We start from the raw sequence: 26,863 nt of genomic DNA, 5'->3' as shown, positions 1-26,863 counted from the left end.
TCTGATAAAAATGATGGGAACATCTCCTGCCTTGTATGATTGTTATAAGTACTGATGGATTTAAAGTGCCTGTAATTATTTCCAACACACAGAGATACTCAATAAGTGAGAGTTTATCATTATTGCATTGAAAAGGGTACTTGATAATGCCAACATCCTCCCCTGTATCCTCCTTCTGTGTTCACAGTGGATAATAACAGTACCATCCATCAGTCTCGTAGCTGAGCATTTTGTCTGCTACCTCTTTTATGACACATAATTGGACATTCATAATGCAGACATCTGCCAAGTTCTAATCATTAACAGATAGTGTTTTAAGTGCTAGATTTATAAAAAAGTCAGTCCCTGTACTCAAAGAGTTTATAGTCTAATTGGAGAGACAGACAAGTAAATAAGAAATATTAAATTATAACCCAGTGTAGCAGTGTCATAAAGGTATATGCATTGGGCACAGGAAAGAATATGTATATCCAAGGATATATATAGAACCGAGTCTGGGGATGTCATGTAATGCTGGCAGCAGAAGTGATATCTAAGCTGCATCTGTGTGTGTGTGTGCATGTGTGTGAGTGTGTGTGTGTGTGTGTGTGTGTGTTATTGTGGTCATCTGCATGTTTGTGTACCCCCCCAAAAAAAACTATTTTTGAACTTCTCTAGTAAAATATTTATTTACCCATGTGAAAAAATCTAAAATTAAGATAACCTTAATCTGTTTTTCTAGAGTTCCCCCTTTAACTCTACAGTGCACAATTTTCTCTTAGCACACCCAAATTTTTCATCATTTATCAGATAGGACCCATCTTCTTGCCTCTTTGTGTGCCTTATCAACCTCAAATGCATTTCTCTCTTTCTTTACCTAATAATCTCCAGCTCATTAAAGGTAGATTTATAAGCCATCTTTAAAGTTAAGCCTTTCTAATCCAGTTAAGCCTCCCTCCTTCCCAGTAGGAGTAATTTATTTTCACCTCCAGTAAAGAACTTTAAATTGTATATTTATATGTCTGTCTTTACCAAAGGTTTTGAGCTCTTCAAGCTCGAGGACAAGCTTTTGTTTTCCTCGTCTTTATCTATACTCAAAATTTAACATAGCACCTAGCATGTGGGTAGTACTTAGGTCAGTGAACACGTGTCTAAAATTAATTAATTTTAAAATTAATACATTGGAAGACTTTTTTTTTCTTTTGCATGATGATGGGCCATCGCTCAAAACATTATTTTAAAGTCCTCTGATCTTACATTCAAAGTCAATGACACATGCTTTAAGTATCATCTTTGGAGAAAATTGCCTTGTTTTTGAGATTAATTACTGGAGTCTCTGAGAGTCAAGTCTGAGTAACAAGTCTAAACTCAGAAATGTTGATTTCAATATGGGCTATCAATAATGCAAACACTGTTTTGCCTTAACTAGAGAGAGCTTCCTTTATCATAAGTAATATTTTTTAAATGTGGCTTATAAACTGACTCAGGAAAATAAATTCTAGATACACTCTTTTGAGCAGTATTAACATTAGAGTAAATTCCTTCTCCCCAGTGGTGTTCCAGGGATTTTTTTTTTTTTTTTTGTATTAATAGTTGCTTCATGAAAAAAGGTTCTGTGATAAATGAATTTGGAAAACACTGAATTAAACAGGTTTTCTTGCTACAGGGTCTTCTTGGAAACCTTAATATGCTTTTCTGGGTTGAGCAAATCTGAAATGATATTTTATAATAGAATATTTCTATAACTACAGAAGACACTATAAGAAACACATGTTAGAAAATATGAAAGTGAAAGCATAGCTTTCCTAAGGTAGCTTCTTTGAAGGAGACCTTTGTTTACATGTCACGCCGTAGGGTTTTTTTTGAAGACTAAGGAATTAAGTATTTATGGTACCTACCAAATGCTAGTGCATAGTGAGTAAGTGTCTCTACCCTAGTCTATCTATTTAAAATGTACTCTCAGTACCTTATTGTCAAAGTTCACAGTATTTTTTTTTTTATTTTTTTTATTTTTTTTTTATTTTTGGGACAGAGAGAGACAGAGCACGAACGGGGGAGGGGCAGAGAGAGAGGGAGACACAGAATCGGAAACAGGCTCCAGGCTCCGAGCCATCAGCCCAGAGCCTGACGCGGGGCTCGAACTCACGGAGCGCGAGATCGTGACCTGGCTGAAGTCGGACGCTTAACCGACTGCGCCACCCAGGCGCCCCAAAGTTCACAGTATTAAGACCACTTCCATTTGATTTTTCTTGTGAGTGTAACTTTATTTTCTCCCAAGTTCAGTTTCTGTGAAGCCATTGAATCTGAAGTGAGTACTTTTTAAATAGTTATTCTGACGAATATAACATGTTGAAAATGGAAGGAATGGGACAGAAAAGATCTGCTGATTTAAAATTTTTACAAAAGCATCAAGGAATACTACTTAGATCCAATGCTTTCATCCATGCCTTGAGATTGTAAAGATTGCTTGAGTGCTTTTGCCCAGTGTTTTGGTGTCCAAAAGCCGGGATTTTTGTTGATGTCAATGATATCTAAATATGTCTTGTTGTCTTTTGTCACATAATTAGGAACTATTAAAATATTTCACTATAATTTTAAGTACTTTATCGTGATTTTGGCTATACTTAAATTTTTAAGTGAAGATTTATTATATAATTATTTCCTTTTCCCGTTTTTAAATTTAGATTAATGATCAACATTATTTGATATAATTTTAAACAGAATGAAAGAAACTTAATGTTTAAGAAGGCTGGTATAGACTTATATTAGGTCAACATATGATTTATATTAAAATGTTTGGGATATTAAAAATAGCTCTCTGCACAATGCATAGAAATTGAGAATCTGAAATTGAGAACCAATGCTATTGTAATAATTTTCATACAATCCCAACAATGGCAGCATGGGAAAATAAGTCAAATTTGACTTGGTCCTTTTAGATTCTCTCTGAGAATATATTATTCTGTATTTTTTTCTACATTTTAAATGTATCCTCTTTTCCCCTCAAGAAAAATAGTAAGTAGCACCAATGAGTAGAAGATTAGGGTTAACCTCTGTCTTTGCAATTGCTGTGAAACTTGATAAAATTTTTTTCGGCATTGTAATCAGTGCTGCAAAGAATGTCATTTGCTTGTGTACATGTGTGCTAGAGTTTCTTGGAGGAAATGTCCGGCTTCTGTTTCAAATACAATTTTAACAAAGATCGGCTGTAAATATTGGAGATCAAGAAGTTTTTCTTCACTGCCTTTTTTGGATTCATTGGGGTTTCTCTGTTAATTTGAGTTTTCTGTTTTTCCTCTGTTTCCCCCTACTTATTTGTAGGAGTTAAACCCAATTTCAACATGTATTCTCTCCAGTTTTAAAGGACTGTATTCTTCTACTTGTAAGTCTAACGTCCCCACTTACATCTTCCATGGTATGTGATAGTGTAATCATTCACCTCATTTTTGTAACATTTTTCTAACATTTGAAACTGAATTATTATTTTAACTATTGCCTTTTAAAAACTAGTACTTATTCAAGACTTAGAATATGTTGACCTATTCCCTGTTTGCTATTTTTTTTCTTGAATTCCATTTCTCTATCTCTCTGAGTTTCCTTTCATAATTATGTTCTCTTATACTGCTAAATGAGTATCTATGAATAATAAAATATATCTGAAAATAGCTAGCATGTTCTCTTTAATAATCATTTAGCAGAATATGGAGTTTTAGATTGCCAATTATTTTTCTCCACAATTCGAAGGTATTTTTCCGCTGTCTTCTTGCCTGAATTGATGACAGTGTGCCGTCTGTAGTCTGCTAATTATTGATAGCTGTCAGTGTCTGATGACAATTTACTTTTTTTTCCCTTATAAATGACTTGATATTTTGGCCAATAAGACCAGAGGAGCATTTCTGTATTTTTAAAGCCAAATAGCTTTATTAGAATTTGAGTTGGTATTCATCATCCTTGCTTGATTTCTCTAAGTATCATATGTGATCTTTCAGTATATAGTTTTGTCTTTTTTTTCCCCTAATTTCAGGAAAATTTTCTTGAATTTTAGTTTTTAGTATTTGTTCTCTTTTATTAAAAGCTTTTATTGTCTTCTTTGGAATTTCTATTATGTTGGATCTTCTTTGCCTATCTTAAATAATTAGTCATTTTCTAATATTTTCTCTTTTTATTTGTTTTTAAATTTTACAAGTTTTCTTCCTTTTTAGCTTCCATTCCTCTCGGAGTTTTATCTGTTTTTATTTACTCATGTGTTACTATAAATTTAGTTCTTATATATCTGGAATTATTTTTACCTTTATTTTTGGTTCTTTCCTGAATTATTTTATTTCTTTGAGTTCTCTAACTTTGATATATATTGTTCCTATATGTATATTCTATTTTTTTACATTCTTTTATTTCTTTTTGAAGTATTGGGTTACAGCTTTCATCTTTTATATGAAAATGTTATATTTTTCTCATAATCATCTACAAAATTTGACTGTGATTCTTTTCTGTTGCTATTTTTATGTGAAATTAATTTTCTGGAACTTTTAGGTGGGCCAGCTCTCTCAGGAAAGCTTAATAGATAGCTGTGTGGCTCTGGAGCTCCCTCTTCAGTTATTTTCATGAAGATATTTTCAAAAAGATGGCCTTGAAAATAATTTCAGTTATTTTCAAAAAGATGGCCTTGTACTTTCTGAGACTTACTGGTTCTGTTTTCCTTGCCCTTTTTTATTTAGTGTTTTTTTTTCTTTCTTATTTCTATTAATGAAATGAAATGAAATGTTAAATGTTTATGGTCAGCTTTTATTGATGACTCAATTTTACAACTTGAAGTTAGATTTCCCGGGGCAATTTGAATTTAGAGAAATGTGAGATTTTTCTAATATCCTTGAATAGGCTCAATCTCAAACACAATTTGCATCTTTAACCACTTTTATTCAGAGGCTCCAGCGTATCTTATAGATCTGATGCATGATAAAAATAATGAAATCCGAAAGGTCTGTGATAATACTTTAGATATTATAGCGGTAAGTAATTCTTCTTCTTATGCAAAGTGTAATAATAGTCTTTATTTGGTAGAAAAGAAAACTCTGTACATCTTTTTAGAATTTGGCATTTAATATAAATGCAAATTTGTATTTTGAGGAGTCTCTGAAAATACAGTGATATTAAATTCATATTTTAGTCATTAAAAAATGATTAAAGGCTTTCAGCCTTTTAAGTATAGGCTCCTTGAAGAGGTCTACATGTCTCTCAGAATCATTTGTTTTTCAGGGAAGTTATTACATTGGAGCAGGGGTTTGATGAGAATTTCTACCAGAATTTAATAGTCAGTTTTGCAGTTTGACCATTAAACTTTTTTAATAAGACAAATGTTATATCAATTATTTTTTCAGTGCTTTGATTTTTTTCATATGCATACACTTGTTTTGTCAGTTGCTTTGGAATGATGAAACATACAAAAATTGTGTTATTCATGACCTTAGAAGTTTTGAAAGGATGTATAACTGGAGGACTATAATCAGAAGGGTGATCTGAGTCCTGGATTAGAAACTTGCTCTCTGTACAGACTTTTTTCAGAAATCATGCTCCTGCTGACCACCTAGTCTTCTGCCTGGACTTGGGCCTTGCACCTGGGATGTGCCATACACTAGATTACTTTAAATGTTTTTCACCTGTGGCATACACAAAGTGCTTCCTTCTTTGAACTGGATTTATACCTTCTATTTTGGCTCACTCGATAAGAAGTTTCTTGAATATACCCTATTCAGTAGTTTTCAAAGTTTAACTTAAGCTTTTTAAATGATCAGAATAACATTTTTAATGTTTGTTTGTTTGTTTGTTTGTTTGTTTGTTTGTTTTGAGAGAGAGAGAGAGAGAGAGAGAGAGAGAGAGAGAGAGAGAACATGGAAGCAGGAAGCAGGGAGCAGGGATGGGTGGGGAAGAGAATCCCAAGCAGGTTCAAGCAGGCTCCAGGCTGTCAGCACAGAGACCAATGCAGGGCTGTCTCATGAACCTTGAGATCATGGCCTGAGCCAAAATCAATAGTCGCACGCTTAACCGACTGAGCCACCCTGGCCCGCCTTAGAATAACATTTTAAAGAATCAGTTAACAACTTTAGTAGAAGTCCTCTAAGTTGGCATTTATGCTAGTGATTTCATTATGAAATCAGACAGTCACTATCAGGTACTTCCTTGCCAATTTCCTGGATTTTATTTCAAAATTCATTTTATTTGATGTCATCTATTTTTCGGATTGGACTGAGTATATCATTACTGGCTTAAAACTAAATGAGTATGTTGACATTTTTAGCTTTGATCTCTAAATTAAAATAAGGAAACTTTGCATATTAAATCCTTATTCCAGTAAGATGTTTCATACACGTAGACCCCTGGTGACAGGGTTTATGAATAGAGAATATTTATTTTCCTAGGGAATAATTTCATGGCTCATATACTATTTTCTAGTAGATCACTAAATTTAGTGTTGTGTATAAAGTAGGTAGTGTAAGAAAAAACTTCCTCAAGTTCTATTTGTGATTATCTTACCTTAAGCAATGAAGAAGGGAAAGAGATGTCAGTTTGTTAGAGAATGCCTTTAGCATACTTTTAAAATTGTCTTATTTGAGAAAAGTAGATGGAAGGCAGTAATGTTTGGATATGTTTGGTATAGAAAGTAAATTTGTGATAGTTCCAAAATGCCAGCTCAGTCTCATTATTAAAAAAATTAGTATAAAATATGAATATAAAAATATTTATTCCCAATAATTTCTAAACTCTGGGCTGAAATCTCTCATCTTTTTTTTTTAATTTAAATTCAAGTTAGTTAATATATAGCATAATAATGATTTCAGGAATAGAATTCCGTGTAAAGTCTCTCATCTTAAACGGGAATTTTCCCCACCCTGTGTCTACCTTTCTTTTCTATTCTAGATGGCTGTCCTAGCTCTCTCTTTCTCTCTAGAACCAATGTTTTGAAAAAACTGTCTACATATTACTTCCTTCATTTCTTCAGTTCCCCTCATCCACCTTTCAACCTATATGAATTCTAGCTTCTGCCTCCTTTGTTGCACTGATATGGTGCTCACTAAAGACACCTGGCCTTCATTTTTCTAAATCCAATGAACATTTTTAATCTTCATTTTACTTTGTTGATCTTACTGTCCTTAAAGGAACTTATAAATCCTAGTCAGAGTTAAAAATGTAAAATCACAAAGAAAATTATTTTAGGTTATTATATTCATAAAGAACCTTGTTGGTAAGGCCTCTAAAGAAGAACAATCAATAAAATGAAACTGCTGATATATCAGCTACCTATATATGGCTCCCTAAGATGCCGTCTGATCACTTGACTTAGTATAACAAAAATTTGAATAAGTATTCTGAAGGTTCACCTAATCACTCTATGACTCTCTACACGAGATTTAACAAAGTAAGAACTTGATATGATGCCAAGTAATTTTGGACTGTTTCATTTCACACATTGGGAAACTTTAGTCTAAAAAGATATTTAGAATTATTAAACAGAATATTTAAAGATATTTGTGTGTGAATTATATGATTCAAAAGTCCTGCTCTGCTACCCAACTTCATCATATTCACAGCTGAGTTTCTTAGAAGAAAAGAAGTAGTCTAATATAGATGATAAAAGGGCTAGAAACACCCCGCATCCTGCTGGAAGAATGTTTCCTTACGTTTCTGCTACTATACACGTATAAGTGTCCAGGCCCTGGTTCAGTTTTGGCTTGATAGTAAGGAACTGCACCATTTCTCAGAACTTTTTCTCCCCTTCTCAGTTGGGTAAGGGTTCTGATCTTCAACTTTGGCCTCTATGATGTGACAACTTGGTCTAATAGAGTGTTGCATCTAGAATACAACTAATTCTAGTTCTTTCACTTACTGAATAATCTCAGACATTTTATAACTTTTTGAAGATTCAGTTTACAGTGACACTTTTGAGGATTAGTGAGTTATTGTTAGGGTTAGAGAAAATATATATGAAGCATCTACTACATGATGGTCACTCTCTGTTTTGTTCAAACTAGACCAAAACTCAGACCTAGTTGAGAAGTTAATTTTTTTGTGTGTTTATTTTTGAGAGAAAGCACGTGTACGTGTGCGTGCACATACACATGGGGGAGGGGCAGAGAGAGAGGGAGACAGAGAATCCCAAACAGGCTCCAGCTGTCAGCACAGAACCCGATGCGGGTGTCAAACTCACAAGCCATGAGATCATGGCCTGAGCCAAAATCGGGAGTTGGATACCTAACTGACTGAGCTGCCCAGGTGCCCCGAGAAGTTTATATGTTGATTAAATTCATGGACCAACATTTTCTTTCCTTGGTACAGTTAATTATCTATGTTATTTTCTGTCCATTTAAATATTTTAAATGGTATTGGAAAATAATCTGTTCACTGTTTGGATTTTAACTGTGGAAAATTATTTGGAGTATGTATTTTGGCCAGATATATTAATATTATTATTTATATTTTAAGATTATTCTACAGAATGGCTGAATTTGGCATTTTAAAGCTCCATGTCACAGCAATTCTAAATAGGGTAATTAACCAAAAGGCCTTGATTAGGACAGTGTGGTAATCAGGAATCTGCCTCTTCTAGTGTAGAAGTGCCTTATCTGTTAAATTACCCACGTTCTGAATCTGCAGTAACTTATTTTAATTCGGACTCAATTTATCGGCTAACCTCAGACCAGAGTGACACTCCTACCTGTCTAGGCCTCCTTATTTGGGAGAAATTTGAGGAGTGGGCTTTTTTAATGCATCAGTAAAATGACAGCTTCTCAGGTTCACTTGAGACATAGCTGCCAGTCCGGTTCTTTGAGCTCAGACTCTATTACTGATCATGACTCAGGGTGCTATTTGCTTGTCCTGAATCTTTTTCAAGAGTAAAACAAGAGGAAATTGGCTTAATTCAAAACAGGAGAAACTTTGATTAGACACAGCAAAGATGATGAAACACTAGAAATAAGCTGCCAAGGGAGAATGTGAAGCCTCCATCCAGTAAGCATTAGTAATAACTACATAACCAACTTTCTGAAATCGTTAGAAACCTGCCTAGAATGGGAGTGGATGATCTCTTAAGATTCTTTTCACCACTAGGCTTTGATATCCTAGTGTTCTCAGCATGGCTGTGTTCTAGAACAATAATAAATCAAAAAAAAAAAAAAAAAAAAAAAAGAAAGCAAAGAAAAAGAATGAGAATATTTGTAGTTTAAGGCAATTTGTCTTTAAGAAAACAAACTTCATTTTTACTCAGAACAACGTGGAATAGTTAAGAAAAATTCGATACCTTGTGGTGCTTGGGGAAATATGCCTTCTGCCGTAAAGAACTTGTCCCCCAAATTATGGAAATGTTACATTAGTGATGATTTGTTTAATGAATTTGGGCCTAATCCCTCAATTGGCAACTTAAAACAGATGTGGGGTGGTAGTACTCTTTGTACCTGGAGGGTTATATGGTTGGTGATGTGGTCTCTATGGCCTCATGAGCAAGTTGTCACCTGTCTGACTAGGCCTTACGTGTAGCTTTGGGAGGCAGGGATTGGAGTAGCTGCAGTGAGTAGGGACACGAGGAGAGGAGCCTAGCTTCGTTTTCCAAGGGGATATATGGCAGTTGATCGTTGTCTCTTCTCTTCCAAGCCTTGGGAATCCTGAAGGGAAGAACAGAACCCTCTACACATAGAGAGCTTCTAAAACCCCAATTAGATTTTTATCCTTAAGTACTTCCTCAACTTTGCGTGAAGTATTTGAGGACCTCAGGAATTCTTTCCCAGTTGGTAAAAAAAAAAATCCCTCCCCTGACATTATTGGGTTGTAAAACATTTAATACATGTTTATTAAGGACGTACTGTGTCAAAACACTAAGGCACTGGGAATATAAAACTCAGCAACACAAAGTCCCTAGAATACAAAAGTTTACATCCTAGACTCTAGAGAATACAGGGTACTGTCATCCAGAGGTGAACTTGCCTTCCAGGAGCGGTACTACTCTGTGGCCCTAGCAAAAGATGTTCTGCACTAATGGTACATTGTATCTACAAGGTGTTTATGGGAAAAGGGATGTCCCTAGGTTCTCTGGTAAAGGATTAATGTCTGTTGTCTTTCTGACCAGCCACAGGCCCCTGTGATCTGATACTAACACAAGTTTGTGTCACTGAGATTTTGAAGGACAGCCCTTTCTCTTTTAGTAAGTCTGTGATCATGGGAAAATTGTGTATATTTTAGTAACCTGGAATTAATATCTAGTTTTGGTATTTTAAACTTGAAAAATTAGGTGCTGTCTTTATTCCCGGATAGTCAAAATTATATTTAATAAGACTGGTGTTTTAAAATGAGATAAACCATTGTAGGTTTACATATAAACTCTAAGACATCAATTGGTATGGTCCCCACAAAAATTGCCAGGCCAGCCTGTGTCCTACAGAAGTTTATTAATCTTGCCAGCAAGGGAAAGCAGTTTAAAAAGATGTCTTATGACATCTTGGAAGGGACAGTTGGAGAAACTTTCATAGGATTAGATTAGGATTAGACTTCATAGGATTAGATTAGAACCGGGTTAGAACTCAGGTTATTTCAGGGCTGGCTTTCAAAAGCAGGGAATGGGTGGGGATTGGGTAAAATGGGTAGACAGCAGTCAGTTTTAATTGACTTACAGGTTGAGTATGGGCACAGAGCAGAGAATTTTTAAGTGAGTAGTTGACAGAAAACTACTGAGGTGTTCTTTCCAGAACAGGTGGAGTTGGTTCTTGCTTCTTTTATAGTTTTGGTACCAGTTTTCATTGGCTCGGATTTGTAAGTGAGATTTTTTATTTCTCAATTCTTATAATCAAATTGGGTTTAGAGAGATAAGTTTGGTTAGCCCTCTTTTGGAGTTCATTTTTATATTGTATAAACCTGAAAGGCATAAATTTAGGATGTTCTTCTAGCTCATTAGAATATAGAGTATATATATGTATGATATGAATGTGATCGTATGTATATGAATGTATATGTATTCCTTGCTAGCTTTATGCATGTTGTTGCTTTATTGTGTGTGGTTTTCCTTTGATTGGCAATACTGGATTCAACAGAACCCAAGCATAGTACAAAAGATAAAAATCATGATTTCTTAATTAAATAAATTTCATTTAGTTCTATCTTTAACTTTGTGGCCTGACTGAACATGATATTTGAAATGATATTGCACAGATGAGCCTCCCCAGCACTTTAAACAGAGGTCAAAGAGAGCATTGTATTTGAGGTCCTGTTAGAAAATGTCATTCATAGTCAAGACTAAAGGACAAACTTGGGATAGTACTGTTGAGAAGTAGGTAGTATGTGCCTAAAAGTCAACAGTTCTGTTATGTATGTGTTTAATTATGTGTATATCTATATTTACTTATCCTATATATATCATTGGGGTAAGTATTTTCTACGATATAAAAGGCATCTGTTTAGCGACTATTACCTTAACCTTAATGAGCAACTAAATTACTCTAGATCTGCTTTAATTTAGTATGAAGAAGTGTATTAAATAAACCATATTACATTCTCAATTAGGGGGCTGTCACATTAAAGGAGAAAGGAAAATCTGTTTTCCATCAGCTGTGTTAGAACACAAAGCAGATCTATGTAGCTCTATGTTATCCTATAGTGTGTTAATCAGATACAAGGTGTGACGGAAGCCAGTTACAAAGAGTTTTTCTGATAGTGAACAGGCTCTGATAATAGGCTGGGTGAGGCTTCACAATGTTTCTATGGTTAAGTAGTAAACAAAATGATGTAGGACTTCAAAAAGGATGGCACATTCCATTTAAAATCAAACCATAAGTCTTTCATGACACGTAGTTTTTATGGAAACTGAGTGCTTAAGATCATGTCAGGAGCTGAGAAGAAAATAAAAAAGCATGTGTACCTTTAAATACAAGACAAACTCAAGTCTCAGAGCAAGGCTATCAGGGTACCATTTTTGTGAAAAGAAGTATTTCAAAATGAAGAAAAAATAACTGTATTCCTGGTGTATTTCCACAACAGCTTGATAAATTTTTATGACGTATCTTGGCTGTGGTTGAGCAGTAACATCCCTGAATTCCCAGTTATTTCCTGACAATGGGGGAAGGGGATATTTAAGAGGGAAGGGGATTTGGGTGAGAGGGGTTAGGGAGAATAGATTTTAATTGATATATGTTGAATTTATTAAATGTTTGACACTGGATATTCATTTGGAGTTGATATTTAATTTTTAAAAATAAACTCCTTAGACTGCCAGTATTCTTCAGTTTGGGGGGATAATTATTTCAAAAGCTTTATGAAATAAGGGTATTAATCATACATTTTTTTGTTTATAGAATGTTAGAACTTTAGTAAATCTTACCTAGATTTGTTTCATTTTAGAAATGAAGAATCTGAGACTAAAAGGTATTAAAATGCCTTTAGAAGGTTGTTTGTATCAGACCTGGAAATAGAACCCAAGTCCCCTGATTCCTAATCCACTGTTCTTTGTTCTATACCATACCGTAATACCATCAATTCCTATAAATTCAGACTCCGAGACACAATGGAACTGGCTTTGCCATGGCTGTTGAACTCTACTCATTGAGGTTAGATACAGAAGATAGCTAAGTGCTGATCCATTGGAGCATGATAAAGCTTTTACTGGTTTTCACTAAAATGGGAGAGAGAGGAATTAAAAAAATAGTGAGAGGAGGTCCAGGGAGGGGCACACAGAGAGAGATGTTAGGGCTGGGGAGCTGTTACAAATGGAAGGTTGTTAACATGTTTTGTCTTGGATAGGTAGATCTTCATTTTGAGATTGTCTTTCTTACATTTATAGTCTTAAAATGGTCTTTCTTCTCTAAGTCAATAATAGGTAGTAGTTGATTTACATACAACATCAGTCCCCCAGATTTGTTTTTGAAACTTTCCTGAAATCTAAAACTCTTGGGACCACTGCCCAAGCCTATTAATTTAGTACTAAATAGACTCTCAACAGGCATAAGCTAAAATAATTGATTTTTAAGAAATCTGGAACATAGGGGCGCCTGCCTGGGTGGCTTAGTCCGTTAAGCGTCGACTCTTGATTTTAGCTCAGGTCATGACCTCCTCATTTTGTGGGTATGAGCCTTGTGTCAGGCTCTGCGCCTACCTAGGTTTCTCCCTCTCTCCCTCTCTCTGCCCCTCCCCTGTTCACACTCTCTCTGTCTCTTTCAAAAATAAATAAATAGATGACAGAGAGAGAGAAGGAAGGAAAGAAGGAAGGAATAGGAAAGGAAAGGAAAGGAAAGGAAAGGAAAGAAAGAGGGAGGGAAGGAAGGAGGGAAGAGAGGAAGGAAGGAAAGGAGGGAAGAGAGGAAGGAAGGAAGGAGGGAGGGAGGGAAGGAGGGAAGGAAGGAAGGAAGGAAGGAAGGAAGGAGAGAAGGAAATAAGGAAAAGAAAGTAATCTGGAACATAAAAATCAGTGTTTCAGAAACATAAAAATCAAAACCCAGCATTTTAGTTGAAATAGTACTATCTCATTTTCACTAATGTTGACTATTAAGGAAAAGGAGAAATCAATTATTTAAACAAATATTGTGTTCCTCATTCCATGCTTCATTCCAAGATGCTGTATTTGTTAAACATTCAAATACCTAAGGCCATATTATCACAAACTAGAGAAAACTTTTATGGTACAAGTACTACATATTAATAATATCTCATACTTAGCTTCTAAATTTTAAAAATAAATTTAAAAAGTATTTCCTAAAGTTAGCTATTAATATTGGGCTTAAGAAAGTCATCGAAAACCGATAGTGTATATAGAGTATTAGGATTCTAGCTAGCTAAAGGTATGGGTATTTTTTTCTATAATTTTCAGCTTTCAATAATGAAATAGTTTTATGGTTATAAATATTTCAAAAAGCTATGTTATAACTTCTTGAGATTTTAAGGGCTTGATACTGGTTGGTCAAGGGTTTTTGCCATTTTCTTTGCAATGATCTATGACAAAACGCCACACATAGTTGCTAACGGTTACCTCATGAAAACTCCTCTTGTCATTGTAGTGGATTCATTATAGTAGGAATCTGTAATCATTGGATCATCTGCAGAACATAGTTTTCTATATCTTAAATGATTAAACAGCTTGGTACAGAATAACATATTTTGTCTCCTGTTTCCTGAGGGAGAAACTGTTGTTTTCTAAAGACCTAAGACAGCCATAGCGTTTTCATTGCGATCCTGTAAACAATAATCTGCACATTAATCATTATGTTAGTAATAGAAAATCAAACCTATAGTTTTGTAGTACAAAAATACTTAAAAATTTTTATTTTTAATAAAATGACAGTATAATCTGCATCATTGCTGCTATACTCTTGGGCATTATAATGTTAAGATATGCCTTGGTTCTATGAGTTTATTCACTCATAAAGTGACCAAAGAAATATGGTGAAAACTGTAAAGGAATTCAGATTAACATAAGGTAGTCTAATTACATTTAGTGCTAGGTCTGTGCCAATTCACTGCCTTGGAAAATCAGCTTCCCCAAGACACTAACAAATCAAACTTTAGTATCAAAAGTTAGCTGTAGATGCTTATGGATATTTTTGGTTTGTGTGTATGGACTTCTGTCAAATGGATAGATAGTCTGTGGATAGGTGGTCTTTTTTATTTTAGAAACTAAACCTTGTATGTGTAGGCTCATTAATGAGAACATTGCTCTCAGCTTGAAAGGTGATAAGAGGCTTAAGTTTGCAGGGCATTTGTGAAGAAAATAGCATCTTTCTACATTTATTACTGTACTTTTATTAGAATAGGGAAATCTTATGAGGAGCATGTAAAATAGTAATGCCTAGAATAAGCATGATTTTTTTTCCCTTGTGCAGAGCATTATTTACTAGATTAAATACACTTTATGGATATGTAATTTACTTTTTAAATTATGTTTATTTTTGTAACATTTCACAGAAATTTGTAAGAGGCAAGTTTTACTCTCAGTAAAATAGCAAACCCCATATTTTAATATGTTTTGAGCACTTGACTAGGTTTTATATCCTGTTCTTACACTAGGAATCCTTAAGCCTGAACCTAAATTAAAACAATCAAGTCATACATCTTTCTGTCATCTTTCTTGAACACTTCTTCATTCAGATAATCAGATTTAAAGTATTTCTATCAAAATAAAGTTAGTTTCGGGGTGCCTGGGTGGCTCAGTCAGTCAAGCTTCAACTTCGGCTCAGGTCATGATCTCTCTGTTCGTGAGTTCGAGCCCCACGTCAGGCTCTGTGCTGACAGCTCAGAGCCTGGAGCCTGCTTCCGATTCTGTGTCTCCCTCTCTGTCTATCTCTCTCTCTCTCTCTCTCTTTCTCTCTGCCCTTCCCCCACTTATGCTCTGTCTCCCTCTCTCAAAAATAAACATTAAAAATTTTTAAAAAGTAAAGTTAGTTTCATACCTCTTGCCAAGTGAAACAAACTAGTACTCACAAAAGAAACAGTACCTATCAAATTAGCTCCAGTATTTAATGTAGATTTAATAGGATTATAAGGCATAATGATATTATAAGGCATATTCTGGGAGTTTTGATGACCTGTAACTAACTTATCTTTTAGAAAAAAAGCCAATTAGTATGGAGAATTTCTTCCCCAAAATACCATTTTACTTTTTTTATGCATTAAATTTTTTTACCTTAATGGACAATAAGTTCATCCTTTTTTTTTCTGTAAGTATATGTGATCATTCTTCTTAAATCATCTAGCCACTTCTAATATGATAGTAATATATTTTTGCAGCCAACTTTGCAACTAATACATTCACTGTGCTACATAGGGAACCAAAAAGTATACTTGCGAAGTCATGAATTTTAAAGAGGTTCAAAATTATATTTAGCATTTGGGCTAAATTATTTTAAAGCTAATCACACTGCTCATACTACATAATTAGCACAATTTAGTATTCTGTCTAATTTTGGAAACCCCAAGTGAACCACTGAAACTGTAGCCAATGAAACTGCTTGTAACAACATCACTGTGCCATTATTTTTTCAACTCCCTCTTTCCCTAACATCCTTCTATGTACAGCCAGGTCAGAGAGCACATGATTGAGAATATAATGTGTTATGTAATATACTTAACCAGACCAGAGCCACTTCTCTCCTATCACTGCTTGGTCAACAACTCAACACATTCATAGTCTCTTAGAGCTGAAAGTTGACTGTGGAGTTCATTTATTATATTCTCATTACTGAAGAATCCATTCTACAGTGACCCTGACAAATACTCATTTATCCTCTGCCTTTTTCACATTGCCAGCCCAAGGTTTACAAAGCTGTAATAGCCACAACTAGCAGTGTGCACTTGATCTAGTTAATTCAGTGTTCTGGAGCTCATTTTCTCATTTGTAAAAAGACGATAATTAATAGTACCTAATTATAGTACCTACCTAATTCAGTTAATTAGGTACTTCAATTAATGTACCTTCTTCAATTAATTAACAGTATTGACTAACATTAAGTGTTTTCAATATAGATTTTCGAAATGCTTTACGTGTATTATGTCATTTTATCAGAAGAACTTACATGTGATCAGTAGATGAATGATTGTATAAATTATATTTAGATGATACGATATGATCTACTCACTGTAAGCATATCAACAAGATGGCATTTGGATTTAGAATTTATTGTTTATATCTAAATTGTCAATTTCAAATGTAGGTTAAAATTGTAGATTTAACTCGGAGTAAAAACTTAAGCAATTTAAATATTGAAATTATAACAAGTGGATTAATACGTTTATTTTTAAAATAAAATACAATAATGTTTATAATCGCTCTTTCATACAATTAAATTTTAAATAATTATATTAGGAAATAGATTGAGAACTAATAGGAATGTTAATATTTAACTATCAAAAAAGAAAGCTTAGGGGCACCTTGGTGGCTCAGTTGATTAAGCCTCCAACTCTTGGTTTCAGCCTGAATCATGCTGTCATGGTTCATGGGATTGAGCACCACGTCAGGCTCTGTGCTGACAGTGACAGTGTGGAGGATGCTTTGGATTCTCTCCCTCTCTCTTTCTCTCTCTCTCTTTCTCTGCCCTCACCAACTCACACTTGATCATTTGCGCGCTCTCTCAAAATAAATAAATAAACATGAAAACAATTTAAAGAAAGCTTAATAATTAGGACATCCCAGAAATTCCTTCTATGATGACAGTTTTTTACTTGAGCCTCAGCTTTCTATGAAAATTGCTCATTATTTAACTACAATGTGTATTTGGTCCATCTGTTAATTATCATGGTCATCTTGACTGTTGGAGGACAGTACTATTGCGTGGTACCTTTCCAACTCTTTTAGATAACTATAAACAAAAATGTTAAAGATATGCCAGAGGAATTTAAAACTAAGACTCTAGAGTTATAATGACAAGAAATACCTGAAATCTTTTTTTTTTTTTAATCTATGCCATCATTGGTACTGTCCATTCATTGTTAAGTGAATACACTAGTCAGAATAACTACAGTCTTTGGGAAAAGTAGGGAGCTAGATAGGTTGATCTGTAGCTAATAATAACTTGCCTATATAACTTGCCTATATCAGAAATGTTCACCAAGGAAGTTCTCTGTGAACAAGTATTATAGATACAGCAGTGAAGAAGACAGTCTTGCTCCTCGGGAGTTATGATCAGAGGAGGAGACAGACATTTAAAGAAATAATTATGACTAAATAAGATAATGTTATTTTGGGGTTGAAACAAAATTAAATTAAACTCTGTTATTTTAATGGTAAACCATTTCAGTAGTTAGGAGACATTCTTTTCAAGTGCTTTCTTTCCTATTAAGAAGTACTATGTAAAATAAGGTATCATGAAAGATACCATTTTGATGCTTAACCACCTATCATTAGTGGTAACTAACATTACAGGTAACTATTACCACAAATTTCTTTGGGAGCTGAAGTCTGACTGCTTACCTAAATTCTAGTAATAGAGAATTTGTGAAGTTTAAACTTTTCCAGTTTTTGCCGTTACCATTCACAATTGGTAATTCAAACAGACGCCTTTAACATACGTCTTTAATTGGTTTTATTGATTATTGTATAGAATAATTCTGAATGGGTATTTTTAATGTTTCCTCTGACCCAAATGAAGAATCTCCAAATTATTATTATAACCTGTTATCTGAGGGCCAAGGGAGTAACTTTATAAGCTTATGCAGTAATACTTGACTATTTGTTTTCAATAGGAATATGATGAAGAATGGGCTAAGAAAATTCAGAGTGAAAAGTTCCGCTGGCATAACTCCCAGTGGCTAGAGATGGTAGAGAGCCGTCAGATGGATGAGAGTGAGCAGTACTTGTATGGTGATGATCGAATTGAGCCATATATCCATGAAGGAGATATTCTCGAAAGACCTGACCTTTTCTATAACTCCGGTAAGACGGTAACCAAGGCAAAATTAAACAGTTTGTGTGCCATAAATAGGGATTTTGGTCTACCAGCCTTGCTCATTCCCAAGCTTTGGAAGCACTTCTTATGATATATAAATAGACTTCTCCGAATGATTTCAGAAGTACCATCCATACACACCATACAAACCTATTAACTCACCATTATTTTTTTCCAGTTAGTCTTGGATGTGCTCTCCAGAAAAAAAGGTTGTACCTAGGAAAATTAATTACTCTTAGTTTATTGCTTTCTACAATGTATAACTTAAAATGACATCCTCAAGGTTTCTGACCTCTGTTGAAAATGTAATATTTTTTCTGTATCCTGTATTCATTTAAATATGTAACTTAACTAATTTATGTTTTGTTTTCTAACGTATTTCATTTGCACAGTCTAATTTTGCCATGGGTTTGCTTTAGTCTTGAACTAATAAACTCTGCTTGGTTGGGAAGATTTAGACACTTTACAGTAATATTTTTTTTCCTTTGAACTCTGCTAGTGTTTTCAGGGTAAAATTTAATTTTTACATAAATCATGCATATATTATAACTTTGTTGATTCTGCTATGCTGCCTTTTTCCAAGGATGAGTTTGGCACAAAGACTGGTAAGCTCTTGCATATTCTGGTTTTTGAAGTGTTGCACTGTTGCCAATATTAATATTACTTCATTGAAGTCATTTCATTGAGAGGAAGAAAGGATTTCTAATTAAGATCTGTAGCAGATTGGATATAAAAAGCATCAAAGTAATTATGTCTGAATTGGTGGCTTGCTTTTTCCCCCTGCTATGTATTCATTCACACTTTATTTTCATAATTTTGTTTTGTGCAGATTGCCCATAAACTATATTATTTTTATATTTGATGTAGATACTAGAAGCTTGTAAAATTGATACTTTACTTTAAAAGTTAAATGAATTTCTTCCTAACCAAACTCTACAGTAGTTATGAAATACTGCTTTGTGTTTTAAACCAGATGGAGTAGATCATTAATTTCAGCCAACCAGAATGTCTTAGTTCAGTAATAGCAAGCAGCTGTTCCTTACATATTCAGATATTCATGAAGTGAAATGATGTAAAATATATATGATATAAATTTTTTTGTTAACGGGAATCAGAATGTTTTGGAATCAGGTTTCTTGCTTTGAAGATTGATAGCTAGTTTTCAGTGTGAATCGATTACTAGTTTCCACAACTGAAACCACCTCGGTATTCAACTTTGCTTTAGTATAATTAGAACTTCAGGACAAATTTCTAAAAAATTATACTATATTCCCAAAATTGATTCATTTACATTAACCTCTTAAAATGAAAATCATAAACATTTTTCTGAGGTGTTTTATAATTAAAATGTACAACTTCTGCTTTTGTGGGAGATCTGAATTATATATATATATATTTTATATATCGAAGTTTAGAAATAGCCACAGCTGATGGAAAAAAAATCAAATTTAAGCATATGAGAAGTGGAATATTATCATTAGATACCCTCATGGTTGTTTTTTAAATCCCTGTAGCCTGATGACATGGTAGACATTTGATAAGGGCGATTACATTGCTGTGAGTTTAAAGATAAAGATCTCGTATCAAGCCATCTGTATTATTTTAGTCCATTATTTTACCTAGTTCATTTTCCATGAATAGTTCAGCTAAATGAGTCTTTGTGCTCTCTCTCGATATGTGTCATTAAAATTTAGATAATACCAGCCTCTTGTCTTTTATTGTGTGTGGTTGTATCTTCAGAAACATCAGGTAAATTTGTAAAACTGCAGATTTATTTGAATGCTTGAGCCATCTTATTTAAGTCTTTGGTCTCCATGGAACTGTAGGGGGTTTCCGATAAAAGCAGCCTTAGTAGCTTTTCAGCCACAGAGGTTAAGCTAAATCACCTGTGATTCCCTGGGTCTTGTCTCTCACTTTAAGATGAAATAGCATTTGCTGCTTCCTAGTCATTAGTATTGCCTTCTATATTTTCAAACTGTTAAATATGTCAAAATATGTGTTTCTCTCTTGCTTTTATTTTTTTAAAGGATCTTGCTGTTGTCCTATGAAAATAGGAATCTAGTATCTCCTTTAGTTACAGTATTTTTTTCTTTAGAGTCTAGAATTATTGTGATTATAGTCGCTGAGTAATTTCCTCTTCCATCATGAAAATGCTGCTTTTTGCTGAAAGCAAATTTACCCATAGAGAAAGTATTATTTATAAAGCTGAATCACTACTACATATTTCTAAATGACTTTTTACTTTTTATTGTTTATCAGTTTGCTGAATCTTATTCTTAGCATTTAATATGTGGATATATTTCTGGAATGTGAAGTTGACAGTACTTTGTTTCTATCTCAGGATTATTGTAAAGCCATAGTTTTATAATAATAGTTTATACTAAATATTTTATATAAACTATTTTCATAGCTTTTGTGATATCTCTTATCAGGTATAGCCCAATAAGTTATGGTTTATTTTAGTCATTTCTTTTTCTCATTCTCTTCATTACTGATACCTATTTTCTGCCACACAGCCACAATTTCATTTTTGCCTAGTTCACTAAGGAGCCCAATGTTATGTTTTCTCTTGACTTAAAAAAATAAAGTTTATTTTAGTAACAATATATAAGAAGATATTGAGGTTTTGTATTTTTTACCTTTCTTCACAATGTCTATAAGTCAGTTTTTTAACTGACTTTCAAAAATCAGAAAGTTCATAAATTACCTGTGCTAACAATAAATGTGCTTAGATCTCATCTTTGTTCCAGTACCTACTCCATTTTACTCATAGTCCTATTACCATCATTACTAGGAGCACCTCAGAAAGGTGTGTTGTATAACTGTGGTCTAAAAGGTTTCATATAATTTAATAACCTAAATGGGTATAATGCTCTACAGCTTACAAAGTGCTCTGGTGTAGATCATCTCGGTCTTCTGTTTGTTCTCTGGTAGTTTAAATGTTACCTGAAATTCTTTGGCTCCTTATTGCTATCTTTGAATCAGTGTTAGAGTAGGAGCTTTGGAAGGGCACTCTTAGATTTATCTGGACTTGGAGTCAAGAATATACGGTTCCTTTTTATCTTTTCTATAAAAGAATTAATTTGGAATGCAGAATGCTGAGAAACAAATAGGGTAGCTCCAAACTACCAAAGTTCCAACTTCCAAAGAAGTTGAGGTGTTTGAGTTGAGGATTTTATTTATTTAGGGTGTAATTTAATTTTTATTCCTCATTCTAGTAAAGAAAGGTTGCCCATATTATCAGCGCTGCCTAAATTTTGTTAAGGCATTAGAGGGCACAAATAGAAGCTATAGTTTACTGAATGAATTGCTGTGCCCTAGAATTCTTAGAAATTAATTTCAGAGGTATAAATTTACTGTTTCGTACTTACATAATGTCATGTTTATTATATCATCCTTATTGTATTCTGGGTTTATAAAATTGCTGACTGATCTTTAAACTCAGACATTTTTAGTTTGATCTCTATTTGATGAGCTCCCAGTTTGTAGTCTCCTGTATTCCATTTAGCCTTTTGCTACTCTTTTTTCCCTTTGAAGACAATGGGAGCTCCGGGTCAAAATGAAGATGTTGAGAAATTGACAACAGTTTTTCACTTAATTTCTTCTTCTTAATCTGGCTTACTTCATTAGGTCATGTAGTATAAACTTTTAAAATTTAATTCCAGTATCTTATTGTTTGTATTTATTTTCTGGGTGTTAGAATCTTTTATTCTACTGGCAGGCTGAATATCTTTGTATTCATTTTCAAAGTGTGATATGTATTTTATCTTGGCATTTTACTTAGCTATGTTCCTCTGAAATTGGCAGGTTTCTTAAACCTTGATCTTCAGTTATTTGGTTTTAATTTAACAGAGGAATTTGTTGATTTTTGTGATCTTACCCTTGTTAATTTTGGCCATGCTCCTGAGAAGTCTTCAATCCAGATAAAATTGTTTTTTTAACTGGTTAACTGTCAATCTGTTGTATCCTGGCGTTTTCCATAATTTCATTTTTTTATAACTTTTTGTGTTTAACTGGTCTTTTTGATTTATTAACATTTAGAGGACAGAGTAACTGGACTAAATATTAGATACTTTTAAGCTACCTCTTAAGCATTCAAAATTTACTAAAGCAATAAGAGAAATACCAAAGATATTAACACTTCAACAATTATGTAATAATACAAATCTTTAGTTTGTGAATGTAACAAATGGGTATATGTAACAAGTAAGTATACTTGTCATATGGAAGTACAAATCAGCTCACTCATTCATTTGCCGACACTATTACTTAATTCTGCCATTCACTTGATTTGTAGTAACCTTACTCTTCAAACAGATTTTGTCATTTAATTGCTACCTATCTTTCAAGACTCAAATCAGTTATACTGCTTCCTCCCTCCTCTCCAAGTAAGATTTTCTAACCCGTGCAGAACACAGTAATCTCTCTTTAGCTTCCTCTGCCTCCAGCACTTTCAGTACATACATTCATTCCTGTTGTATATCATTTATTAGTGAAATGTGTTATTTAATTGCATCTTAAGTGTTTGTCTTACATTTCACTTAATCTAAAATTCTTAAAAACAGAAACTGCAATTTTTTGTATTTCCCACAGAACCTAGTAAAGTGTTTTATGCAACTGGTAGGTGTAAAATAATCATCCGGTGACTAAACAATTTTGCTTACTATGTGCCAGGTTTATAAACAATGTTGTAAGTATGACCTAGCCAATATTTATCTATAGGTCACTTAACAACCCAGAATACTTCAGAAAAGGAAACTTTAAAAAGCCTGAGCCCTTTTCAGATGATTATTAAAAAGCCATATACTGAAATATATTTGTTCTATGCCTACGATAGTCCTGATGCCATCACTTAGAACTTTTTTCCTCAAATTCTTTTCTTATTCTTAACTTATTCATCATTCTATCAATAGTACGTTATCTTATTGCTTAGACTGGAGCAAATAAGAAAGTAGTATCACTCTAAAATCAACAAGAAGTAATAACAAAGACTTAGATATAGGAAAAGAAGCACTTTATAAGCAAAGAAAAAGAACTCAAAAACTAAAAACTAAAAAACTACTAAAACTAATGAATGAGTACAGTAAGGTTATAGACACAAGATCATTATACAAAAAACAATTGTACTTCTTTTTTTTAAAAAAAGGTTTATCTTGATGGGGGAGGGGAAGGGCAGAGAGAGAGGGAGAAAGAGAGAATCCCAAGCAGGCTCCACACTGCCAGTGCAGAGCCCGATGCAGGGCTCGAACTTGATCACTAACGCTGAGATCATTACCTGAGCCAAAATCAAGAACTTAACCAAAATCAAGAGCTTAACCGACCAAGCCACCCTGGTACCCCTGACACCAGGCTATTTAATGTCTCCTTGTCTGTAGTCATTTTGTTTCTCTTAGCCTGGACCATCCTTACTGTCCCATACTACCTTACCTCACCCCTTATCTTTTTTCTTTTTTCTCCAAACAATATTAAGTCCCTTGAAGGCAGAGATTGTCTTATTTATCTCCGTGCTAGTATTGTACTACCACATAGTAAATGCTCAAGAAATGTTCAGTTGTGCTGCGTTGTTGTGAGCACTTAAGTGTATATGGTCTTTTGCTCATATTTCCAGCGAGAGCAGCATGTCGTGCTAACATTTCTCTTTCCAGATTAAACATATAGATTATTTTCTTCTGTTGCTTGATAGAATAGTTTCCTTCTTATTCCCTACAAATATGTTTCACTGGTTACCAATTTTCCTTCTTTCTAGATGGATTAATTGCCTCTGAAGGAGCCATAAGTCCAGATTTCTTCAATGATTATCACCTTCAAAATGGAGATGTAGTTGGGCAGCACTCATTTCCTGGCAGGTAAATAGTCATCCAAGAAAAATCTAATATATGGTGCCTCCCTTGTTTTTGAAAGGCTAGAAATCTCTTCACTCCCCATTTCTCTATCTTTTTTCATTAAAGAGGAAAAAGTCCTCAATATTTTCAAGAACATGCTTGTTTTATTTTAAATTTTTTTTTTTCAATGTTTTTTATTTATTTTTGGGACAGAGAGAGACAGAGCATGAACGGGGGAGGGGCAGAGAGAGAGGGAGACACAGAATCGGAAACAGGCTCCAGGCTCCGAGCCATCAGCCCAGAGCCCGACGCGGGGCTCGAACTCACGGACCGCGAGATCGTGACCTGGCTGAAGTCGGAGGCTTAACCGACTGCGCCACCCAGGCGCCCCTAAATTAACGTATGAAGTCACATATTTTATATTTAAAAAATGGAGATGGCAGATCTGAAAATAGAAATGCTTCATCACTTTGGAAAATACAGGCTGTCCATTGAAATACTTTTGCCAAATTAGTGAACTCGGATTGTTTCCCTAAGTGCTCCCCAAAGCCAGTAAAATACAAGAACACGATTCATGTATTTTAATAATTATTCAAACATCACTTTAAAAGCTGATTAAATTAAAGACTGTTCTTCCCTGCATGGCATTCAAGTAAAATATTTAAGAAATATATGGCATGCCAGTGTTGTTTTACAGTTATAATAAAGATCCCCCTGGCAAATATCCTACTTCATTACTGGTATCATAGATTTTTCAGATGTTATCAGAAAGTATGTACATTATTTTCTCCTTCCTATCATTCCTAGAGATGCAATAGTTTGTTGAAATTTCACATTACACTGGTTTGATGAATGTTTGGGGTTTTGTTTAAATTATTGATTTAATTTCCTCTTCTAAAATTCTACTTTTCATTAATATCAATTATTTTCTCTTTGAAGGATGTGTTTAATGTATTTTTTTACATGAAAGAATGCAGTTGTGACCAATATGTTATGATTTTTAATGATCACGTATAGTAAGCCATTTTAATCCAATAATTATTACTGCAAGCAATATTGATCATCTGTGTGTAATCTATTTTATGAATATTCATCATATTTACTTTAACCTGCACAGCAATGTTTTAAAGCAAGTATTATTATAGCCATTTTACAATTGAAGAAATCAAGGCTCTAATATTTTAGCTTAAATGACCAACTATCACAGGTAGGGTGGCAGAGAAAAAATTTGAACTCCAGTCTATAGGTCTCAAAGCTTACATTCTCTCTGGTAGAACATGATGCCTAATTTGGAAGAAAACACAGCATACTATAGTGACTTTTAAGTGTGTGTGTGTGTGTGTGTGTGTGTGTGTGTGTGTGTGTGTGTGTGTATGTGTTTTTAACCACAACTCATATTAAGCAATACATTTTATATTGCAACTTAGTGTACACATACAAATTTGTTTATATATGTGTGTGTATATATATACATATATATACACATATATTAATATATACACACACATACATATATATATTTGTTTATATACATATATATACCTATGCCTGTAAGTAAGACAAAAGTTTTTAATGATAGTAAGAAGGAATTCTGTTTTATCCTATTCTATTTCATTTTTCAAATGCAGATTGCAACCAACTATGTGATTTCACAGCTCATTGATGGTTGTGACCCAAAGTTTAAAAGCATGGTGGAAAAACATAGGAGTATTACATGAAATGTGATATAACATTATATACAGTTCAGTATTCTGTAGTGGATTTTAAATAAATAATATCACTTCAGAAATAGTTTCATTGGTGACTGGATTGTCATGGTAGGAAACTCCTTGCCTTAGGACATAAAAGTTAAACATATTTAAACATCAGAAAGCATACGGCTTTTGATTGCTTCTGAGGTTTCTGTCTATATTAGCTATAATTATTTCAATAGAGGCTCTGTTTAATCATTGTAACTACTATACTCGATCATGTGACAATTCACTGTAAAAATGTTTTCTGAAACATAATTGGAAAAGGAAGAAATTATTTGGGTATATAATCCTAATTATTTATATTGAAGATTTTTGCCGATAGCATCACAAGATTAATTATGCTGGCATATTTGTTTCACTATGGCACATATGTGTTTCACTATTTTGTTCACTATGAACAAAAACATTATTTTGGTATCTCCTGCAGATATTGCCAGTCTAAAGAAAGCAGACTGATATTATTCATACGTTACTTATTTCAGAAAGACTTGCTTTCATTTTTTTTTTACATAATTATATGATTAAGAACCTGAACACTTTCATTAAAATTGAGCAGTCAAAACAGTGAACTTTCTGTGCTCAATTCAGCAAAATCTCTCATTTCTGGTTTTCAAAAATGGTCATTTTATAAAACAATGAAAATTTTTTGAGAGATGGTGGTACCCAATGAATAAATTATACACTGTTCAAAGATTTCAGGATTTTATTCCTCAATTCTGTTAGTAACTTTTTTAAAACATGACTTCAGGGAATCCTCTTACCTTTGTACCTTCAGTTCCTTTTCAAGGGCAAAAATATTTAAGTAGCTTCTTTTACATCATAAAAGACACAACACAGTAATGTTGGCTTAAAGGATTAGCTAACAAAACTTACTGTAGACTCTTTTTTCAAATCAAAAGAGTGAACT

General features: G+C 33.7%; 1 protein-coding gene across 2 annotated transcripts in view; it reads left to right on the top strand.

Annotated features, from left to right (window-relative positions):
- KIFAP3 (kinesin associated protein 3) overlaps positions 1 to 26,863 on the top strand; it is a 174,059-nt gene that overhangs the window by 117,949 nt on the left and 29,247 nt on the right. For both annotated transcript variants that reach the window (XM_060643482.3, XM_060643483.3), the window contains 3 exons: positions 4,900 to 4,985; positions 18,178 to 18,367; positions 24,127 to 24,226. In XM_060643482.3, coding sequence (XP_060499465.2) covers positions 4,900 to 4,985; positions 18,178 to 18,367; positions 24,127 to 24,226 — 376 coding nt within the window. The remainder of the gene's footprint in view (positions 1 to 4,899; positions 4,986 to 18,177; positions 18,368 to 24,126; positions 24,227 to 26,863) is intronic.

The sequence above is a fragment of the Panthera onca genome, chromosome F1 (assembly GCF_046562875.1).
Source record: "Panthera onca isolate mPanOnc1 chromosome F1, mPanOnc1 haplotype 2, whole genome shotgun sequence".
Classification (NCBI taxonomy): domain Eukaryota; kingdom Metazoa; phylum Chordata; class Mammalia; order Carnivora; family Felidae; genus Panthera; species Panthera onca.
The sequence above is the reverse complement of the archived record's forward strand: the minus strand, read 5'-3'. Positions and strand labels throughout refer to the sequence as shown.